The 10,105-nt window shown below is 27.2% G+C and overlaps 1 protein-coding gene across 1 annotated transcript in view; it reads left to right on the top strand.

The window, feature by feature from the left end:
* Window positions 1–236: 236 nt before the first annotated feature.
* The window catches only part of LOC107441918 (solute carrier family 35 member F3), a 222,494-nt gene continuing 212,625 nt past the window's right edge, over window positions 237–10,105 (top strand). Inside the window, exon 1 of the mRNA XM_071178553.1 lies at window positions 237–1,593. Within this exon, the coding sequence (XP_071034654.1) occupies window positions 1,233–1,593 (361 nt within the window). The 5' untranslated portion in view covers window positions 237–1,232. The remainder of the gene's footprint in view (window positions 1,594–10,105) is intronic.

Below are 10,105 nucleotides of genomic sequence, written 5' to 3'. Positions count from 1 at the left end.
TTCAATTAATGTTTTCGAAAAAAGTTTTACCTTTTACTGAATAAAGAATAGATTCTTTCTTTTCTTTTTTACTATCTTAAGCTATTTTGGAGCGTTTCAACTTTGTTGAGAAACAGATATATCGCCAAGATTGGCGCCTGTTGTGTCGGAAGTCACGAGGGCTGCGATTTTCAACCAATCCGAAAAGAGAATCGACCCGCTATCTGTTAAAATTCAACCGCTGCGATTGTCTGACCGCATGGGTAGACCGAAACTAGAAGGCGTCGTGACGCAATATAGTAGCTTATTCTATAGCTTTATCACGTGAGATTGATATGAGAACCGAAATACTAAAAAGTAAATGGATTGGTTACAGACAGAAATTTTTTTAACTATTAGTTTTTGGAAGAACTCTAAGAATATTTCTTTAGAATAGAATATGTCAGAAAGCTAATAGGTTTAACATTTCTACGGCTTCTGTATTTCGCTTTTGAAATACCTGGTTAGATTTATCGAAGTGATTATTGAAGCAAGTAATACCCGCTGTAGAAATGATAATCGTCTGATCGATAAATGATTCTGGTCGCTGTGTTTGTTAAATTTTGAACGATTTTAATTGATTCCAAAAATATTTTAACTATACTTTGCTATAGGGCATCTATTATAAAAAAAAACATTCATAGATAAGAAAATGATTTTGATTGGATTTGAAGGCAAACTTATATTAAGAAATATGTGTCCTTAAATAAGAACGTCAATAAATACCTAATATCCTATGGAATTTTTCAAATCTATGAGGCATTTTTAATATGCTGTTGAAGTGTTTGAAGTGTTGAAGTGATCAGTAACAAAAAAAAAATCTTTTAGTTTTAAACTTCAAATAGGAGAATAATATTGTTGAATATTGTTAGCATTTTAAACGAACTTAGATATTTAAATGTAACATTATTCGATATATAGGGGACAATATTAACTAAACGTTTAGTTCATTTTTTAAAACTATGCTAGTATAAAATCAATCTGTTATTTAGCATATTTTATAATTGCTATGTTCCCAAACCAAACTAGCACCGATGCTCGTTTTTACTAACTCTGTTAGAGTAATGGAAAATTTCACAAATTTCGCCCTACTTTGCAATAATTGAACTATTTATTTTCCGATAAAAGTCCATATTAAAACTATGGAACTATTGAATTCAAAACATTTAAAATCAATATTTTAAATTCCATCCAAAATTGCAAAAATTTCTCCTATGACAGCTGGTAGACGTACCAGCATGTCAAATGAAGAAGGAAAAGCTCATACTCGTATTTTAAGGCTACCAACAGTGGACAATACACCAGTGAAACATTTACAGCCACCAGCTGTGGTAGTGACTTCGGACGACTCAGACATAGTCACTACTACTACTACTAGACGCATTCCACTGTCAAAAAGCCTCTCGTTTAATGAAACAGAAACCAGAGTTCGACCAGATGTGGCCATATTTCGAGCTCTCTCTGCTAAACGATCTAATGGTGCTATTCCAAAAAGACAAGAATCTGCCGAAAGTTCATCTCCGGAAGCTGTCCAATTTGGTGTTTCGCCAACCACTCCAAATGAACAACAATCCGGTAAGTGATAAAATTCTATTTCGAGAGTTTATGAGTTCTATTTTGATTCTATTTTTAACCCTTAGCAGCCGGGAAGTTTTTTAAGTTGACTCCATCAGATAAAATTACAATGTTTAATAATAATATTAATTATTAAATTAATTATTATTATAAGATTAATAAAATTAATTGCAAATGTGACAACAAAAATGTGATAAAAATAATAAAATGATTTCAGTCATCATATGCCGTGTTATTGGTCTCAATAAGTCCTACTGCCATAAATGAGCAGCATTGGACAGTTAAGGGTTAAAAGACTACGTGCAGTGGAAAAATTAGATAACTTAAAAGTCTAGTTTCTTTCTGAGAGGTGTGTAGGCTCTATGGGAACACCAAAGTGGTTGGTAATTTTTACCGTTGGGCTTTGGTAATGATCTAAGTAAAATTAGCAATAAAATATGACTTTATAATGTGTGATAAAATTCGGTAATTGTGGTGAAATTTGGTAATTTATCATGATACCCAAGAGCATGACGTAAAAACAATTTGTTCGGTTAAATGTCCTTTTCAGTTTTGTATTTTTTACTAAATATGTGTTAATATGAACTGTAATTTTGAAAACCAGAACTCCAGTAAACCGTTATTATATGAAAGGAAAAATTACTAAATGAATGGTTTAAATAACGTATATTTTGATTTTATTTACCAGAATAGTTTTTTTCCCACCAGAAATCATACAGAATGGTAATTTTATCAGAATTCTTTTGTTTGTGTTTTTATAAAATAGTTTGTAAATATAAAGTGTTTCTGATTAAATTCTAAAATGCAAAGATCTCAACCAAAATGATATCAATTAAAGAATTCTTATTAGATTGGAATTGCGTTAGAAATACATTATTTTTTTTGTCCATAATAGAACTTTTAGAAAAAAAGGAGGCAAAATAGTTAGAAAAAATATAATTACCTACGTTTCATATTATTTGAATGATATAAAGATAGGAAATAGTTCCTGATATAACAAAACCATTGATTACAGACGCCTTTCAAAAAATAGTGTTCATTTAATTATGATTATATTTTTTCCCCTTATACTGGTTCGTTATACTAGTTGCTATATCTGTCATATTAGACGAGATTATATTATAGGTTATATTAGAGCACAGAAAATTATATAAAAAAGATACAACTTTAGGTATAAAAACGCTTCTGATAATTTTTAACTATAGTAAAAAACTACTTTATAATTAAATTTTTTTTGCTATAATTAGTTTTAGGTATAATTTTTTTTCAAAAAATACACAAATCATGTTGTATATGAATATTTCACTTAAATTTTTAAAATCGAGAAAATATTAAGCACGTGCTAGAATTTCGTCGCATATTTATATTGCACTTAAATTCCTAAAGATAAGGAAATGTTAAACGGATTCCAGAAACTATGTTCAGTACAAGTTTAAAAAATAACGATACTTTTAACTACATCAAGTGGATACAGTTTGAAGTAAAATATAAATAATAAATGAAATACTTTTTTCAGAAAATGCATCTTCTATTCTGATTTTTTATATTTTTCAATGTATAATGTGTTAATGAAACAAATGCTAGTTTCTTCAAATATTTCGACGAGTTTCCCAATTCTAAAAGAATTACAATAGTTTAACTTTAAAGGCTAATGAATAAAACTCATGTCTTTTATTTTACAAATTTTAAAGACATTTATTTTCTTTGCATTAATTATAATAACATTAATTTATTGTAAATTCAAAGTACTTTTACTTAAATAGTACTTTTACAAAGTACTTTTACTAAAATTTGTATGCATAATTAATTTACTATATTACATATCAATAATGTTTTACTTATAATCAATCATAGACATTTAAAATAAAGAAAAGGATGCATTAAATCTGTTAGAATTACTAATAATATTTAAATATTATTAAAATTTTATTTAAATTTTTTACCTTAATTTATAATTAATGACGTTGGGCAAGTCAAAAAGAGGACATAAACTCATATCAATTATTTATGAAAAATGCCCTTTTAAAATCAGATAATTTCCTTTTAAGTTGGTTTTGCTATTAATATAATTTATGCGTCCACTTTAAACTTAATTCAATTAAATAAATTTATCGCTTCTAAGTGAAAGTAATTTAATTCTTAATTGAAAAGCAGATTGTCGAAATGCTTTTTAATTCTTCAAAGCTTCGAAATGTAATTAAAAAAATCGAAAGACATTATTTAAAACGATTTTATGTGAAAAAAAGTTATTTAAAAATAGCTTTACCTTTTATGAAAATTACCTCAAAAGTATTTCTAATGATGCGTTTTGCTTATTTTATGTCTTGCAGTTTTTAAGAAAAATGATTTGTTTTACCATTGTGTTTTTTTTCTGCTGATTATTTTTATAAATCTATATCTTTTATATCTATCACATAACATTATAATCTATAGCATATAATATTATTATATCTTTTGAAAATCAGTTCAATTAGTGTTAAAATACTTTTATTAGTATTAAATGTTCAAAGGAATATATTACATATGTTCAAAGGAATATATTACACAAATGGCTAATGTGATTGTTTTAAATTTCAATATTACATACGTTATTTTTCGCTCCCTGTATTGATGAAAATATCAAGGCTGATTTCGTCTATTGAAATTTGACTCTAGGAACAAAAAACACTTCTTAAAATTGCTAAAAAAATGTACAAAAAAGTTCAAAAATCAATTTTAAAAACAATTTTATATCTAATTAGGATACAAGATTTTAAATTTTAATTTTTTTTTGTTTATTCCTAGGTAAGACTATTTTGTAACAATTATTATTTTACTGTAAAATAAGATTAATTTAAAACTCTCATAAGTTGTAAAAATTTCAGTGGGATTCTTTTATTTTCACTTTTGGAGGAAAATGTAAGAATATCCCCTTTTATCTTATTATCCCCCTCTTCAATACTACGTGGGCTTTAGTTTCTTTTTCTCTTCTTTGAGATTTGAGCTCCAAAAATAAACTTATATATTGCTCCAAGCATTATCATCGGATTTATTAGAGCTTCAAACTGTTTGTTTTTTTGCAATAAAGTTACTTTCTTTGTACTGCAGAAACGAATACTCAAATTTCACTAGAATCGTTTGTTTTCTATTTTGATGAAAACGATTCTTTGGAAAAGCTCCCAGCGAGCATTTTGTCAAACTGAATAAATGATTGTCTTCATTTGTTAAGATTATGAATTTCGATAAAAGTTTAAGAGTTTAATAAGACAGATTAGTGCAATTGATTAGTACAACATAAAAAAATAGATAAGAAGCATGAATAAATGACTAATCTATAAATCGAATTAGGTAAACCTGTTAATCAAGCGAACGCACTAACTCTTATTCATCCTGCTTTAGTAATCAAATGCTTTTAAAATCAGATAAAAAAAGGGCAGAATCAGATTATATAATAATAGTTTGAAAGTAAGCTACCATGACTTAGTACCGATCCAAATATAAATCGCTTTCCCAACATTATTTACAGTAAAATTTGAATATTACTGCAGAGACTACATTTTTCAGTGATATTTAACTTACAAAATATATTGGTGCATAATCCGCTGGCCACCTGAGACCATCTAGCTCAAATTTTTGGGTCCACGTTAACACCTGAACACAGTAAAAAATAATTATCATATCAAAAACAAAACAATTGGAAATTTTGATTTGTAAATTCAAGCTATTTTTCTATGATTTTTTCGGAGCTTATTGTTCCGCATTTCCACATGGTTTTGAAAATCGCGATATTTTAAGCTCATATTAATGCGACACTCGAATCAGGCATTTTAATGTGCGTTTTATTAGCTCCGATTTCATCACAAATGTAAGGGATTTTTTTTATCGTTCTTTTAGCATTTATTTTGAAAATCGTGACATTTTTATTCCGGTATCATAACAACTTGCGTTGTTTGAATCACGCATTTTAATAATCACTTTTGACATGCTTTATTTGTGTCAATCCGAGTAATCGTTTCTTTTTTTTTAACGAATTTTATTATTGTGTGCCAAGATTTTTCAATTCGCTTAAAAAGTTCTCGAGATATGGTGAAATACGCAACTAGTAAAATTAACATTAAGGGGTTCAAAATATGGACCGCTCTCTTGACCAAACTGTTGGGACTATATTTCCCTGATTGCGGCTACTCCCTATATTTTCGGAGTCAGAAATTCAAATCCGTCGAAAAAAGGCACGTTTATTAAAAAAATGACGTTTTTGTGTCATAACTTAAATTCATAACTTAATTTATAAGCTGATTTCATAGCATAAATTACAAGCTGCAATAATTAGTTAGTATATTTGAGGTCACAACTTTGAACCATTAAAATTGAGTCATAGAACGTGAAGATCCGACCATTTGATCAAAAGTTGTTCAGAGTGGTCCATTTATTTATTGCGTACTATTTTAGTCAATTTATTTTAAATCAGACTTTTGTGTTACGTGATGTGATAAAAAAAGAATATTACTTTTTCTCCATCTTTATATTTTTTCGATAAATCTCTTCCTTAATAAGAAGGAAATTTTTTTTCGAAAATTATCAGTTTGGTATACATCAGTATTTAGTGAATTTTAATATTTAAAGGAATTCAATTTTATGCAGATAAATTACTAAGTTGACTAATAAAAAGAATTGCTTCAAAAACACAAACTTTTGTAGTAAAACTGTCATGCAATCAATAAGTCTAAATGCTTGGGCATATGGTCCTTTATTGATCAAATAGCTGCACAAGTAGCAATTCATTCAAAAAGGTTGCGTACCACTAAATTATTAATATTTTTTCTACCAAACAGGCGGAGAAACAACTTATATTAACATAAAGTTTTTAGATGACACATTTTCGTCAAAAATGCAAGAGTTTGTGAATTAAGTAATTTATTAACTTTAATTAAAAATTAATCAATTTATTAACGAAATGTTTGTCAAAAATTACAAAATATAACTCAAGGATTGCTGAATCATTATAAGTGAGACTTTATGTTTCGAAGAGTGTGAGTATAGTTCAATAAAAAATGTTAATTAATCAATAAAAATTACGTTAATTAGTCAATTAATGATAATAAATCAATCATATTTGCTTTTTGTTTGACTTTTAATATAATGACAGAGATGTTAGTTACATGCACTTGAGAAACACATGAAATGACATTCTGACTTTTTTGATTGTCGGTTGTTGAAAATTTTGGAATAATATTTATTCGAACTGTTTTGGGAATTTTATAAATAAAATGAACAAAAATAAATTGCATACAATGCATAATATCTTGAGTGAATACCAAAATTAAAAAAAGAAACAAATGTTTTTTTTTTTTACTTCGTAAAAATCTTTTTAAATCGTTTAAAGTTTCGTGTAGGTTTCGTTAGTTCGTTTAAGTTTTTGCTGACAGGAGTGAAATGAATGTGAAATTTATCACCGATTGATAATGACAAATAGATGGTACTCCGGTTTAAGAAACCAGCTAAGATAATGACTCATTAGCATTAGAATAAAAATCAGTATTTATAAAGCACTAATATTAAAGATACCCAAAACGCTAATCCAACTAAAAAAAAAAAAAAAAACGACTCCCCTCAAATGCCTTGATGACATTGAAAGTGAATTAAAAACATTGAAAGTAACTAATTTCACAAAAAACAAGCATCTGACATACTCAGTTGGAAGAAACTCACTGGGGTGGCCCTGACATGCTCTGGGTTGTAGTCCCAAGAGGAAGAAAAAAAATAAATAGAAGAAGAAATAGAAGAAGTAGATGATGATGAAAAAGATGAAATAAAAGAAAAAGAAAATTAAGAAGATAGTAAGCTATAAAGGATGATATTTCTAAACACTATTTTTGATTTATGTTATAGCTAACGATATAATAGCAAACGACCACTTGCTCAATCCAAGTTTGCAAAGTCTACGTAGCAAAAATTTTTTAGATGAAAGACTTATAAAATACTCATAAAATTTAATATTAGAGCACTGCAAAAAGACGCTATGAATTACATTAAAAAAACTGGCAAATAACCATAATTTTTTCCATAATTAGCACTTAGATGAATCTATAAAATGCTATTAAAATTACTGACCAATAAATATAAAGGTATAAGCAATAGTTGCTGAAAGTAAAGTTAGTTTGTAAATATTATTTTAAATAAAAAGTTTTGTTTATGCTCTAATTACATTTTTAATTTGTGGCATCAAAATTGTTATTTAACATGTTCAAATAGGAAAACAAATGTCTTGAAAATATTTGAAACAAATTTAGAATATGTAAAACGAGTATAAAATACTTAAAACAAGTTTAGGCATATAAAACAGTGATAAAATAAGTTTAAAATACTTTTAAAATACTTTTTATCTTAACTTATGTTTCAATGCAGAGAAAAAAATGACAAAGATTGTTCGGAGTATTATATTACCATAAAGCAAATCGGATTATTATATTTTGTTTCAACAGGAAATATGTTTTACTTAATGCTCTTTCCAAAAATGGCCCATTTATTTTTTTTGACAAGAAATGTTTTTCGTTTCTTATTATCATGTTTAGTTCATTCGCTATTAGAATATTTTATAAAAATTTCAAAAGAAAAAAGACTATACAAATAAAAAAATCTTTATATCGATTATAAAATAACAAAAAAGCAAAATATTATAAGCACACAATAATCCTTAGTGATTTAGTTTTTCTAGATGTTTAACAACTGTAGCTGCGAAAGTAAACATCAATTGTAAGGAAATTAATCATGTAAACAGATTAAAATTAAGCCAGTGCTAGGTATTTTCCTTCAAAAGCGTTGCTATGGTGATGGAGTTGAAATTTTTGCCGCCTTGTAGGAATGCTAGGTCTAGGAAATGCCGCGTAATCATCTCCTTCTTTAAAGAAGAAAAAAATATTTATGAATATGCACCACGTTTAGATTGGTCAATGATATAGCTTTCAATTATTTTTATCTATTTTTATTTTTTGGAAAAAGGAGGAATGTAATATTTTTAACTCTTTTTAATACCGCGAAGAAAAGATTTTTTGCTCATTACTCTATCTTATTAAAATTCTTTCATCACAAATGAAACTAAAAAATTATTTTTGTTGAGCTAAAGAAAAAAATAAAGAAATAGTTAGATTAATTTTTTATAAATTAGTAAATGAGTTTATTAAAAATAAAAAATGGCGATATGAATTCATGTTTGTGCTGTTAGAAGAATATAACTTTTAACTGTTTCATTGAGCTGTTCAGAAGCAATGATATTCTTTTGATATTCTTTGACTTCGAAAACCTTTTCATTTAAAATAGTTTATTTCATAACAAATACTAATAAATTAAGAAAACTTTTCATATAATTAAATATTTATAAATTTCTAGAATATACATTCGTATATCATGAAGATGAAAATAGTATAAAGCAACTTATCGTTAGATTTAACCACAGAGAAATATATAGTTTCAACTCTGATGCTAAGACATTAGAGTTGAAACCATATATGCAGGGGGCGACGCAAAGGGCAACACTATAGCCATAACGTTTTAGCGCCTTGCTACGGCAAAAATTTTAACTACGGTTGAGATATATGAGTTTATCGTTTACTTTAACTATTTTAAATTGAATTTACGAAGTTCCTTGAAATCGTTTGGTTATTTGTTTTATTTTTGTTCTATAAATTTTGACACGTAAATTCTTTAAGAATGTCATGTGTTTTTGAGGACAAAAGTACAATTTTTAAAGTAAATTACAATTTATTTTAATAATTTTCTTGTTCGTAAATGTTTAATAAAAGGTATATTTATATAGATAGTATTACTTCTTTCAAAATAAAGAATAAATTCCGAAAATTGTTAGTAATGTATATTTTTTTCATTTTCTCTGTTTAAAGAAACACTTGTTATATGACAGACGGAAATTAAAAACGTGAGTAAATTAGAATATTACAGAAACACTTTCCATATATAATGGAACTACAATATAAAATAAAAGGTCTGATTCGATAAGAAAATTGCATGTTTTGGGATGAATGCTCTCAATATGAAATAATTTCGAAACACTAACATAAATTCTCACAATCCTAATTTTATTCAATAATTAATGTCTGGAATGAAGCAAAATATCTTAACTTTAAAATTAATCGCACTCAGAGATGTTCATGTTATTTTTCGTGTTCCAAATATAAACTTCGTTTCTGATATAGTCATTCAGAAATGAACAAAAATATGACGGAGACACTGAAGTATAAGCGTAGAATGTCAATCATATAAATCTACTGTATCAACTCACCATTTCCTTGAAATGTTGCTGGAGACTGTAGGGGCCTGTATGCCCAGAAGAAACTTTAAGAAAAACGACGCGATGACGTCAGTTTGAATCATCCGTCAGTCATTTATGGTTTGATGTTAATTACATTCAATTTTTCTTCACAGTAAGATCCCCTCTGACATCATCTATACATCATTATCTATTTCTCTGTAGATCAAACACAATTTTATTTCTTCCGAAATTGCCAATTCTTAAACTCAA

This window comes from Parasteatoda tepidariorum, chromosome 3, assembly GCF_043381705.1.
Source record: "Parasteatoda tepidariorum isolate YZ-2023 chromosome 3, CAS_Ptep_4.0, whole genome shotgun sequence".
NCBI lineage: Eukaryota > Metazoa > Arthropoda > Arachnida > Araneae > Theridiidae > Parasteatoda > Parasteatoda tepidariorum.
This window is presented reverse-complemented; position numbering and strand designations above follow the sequence as displayed.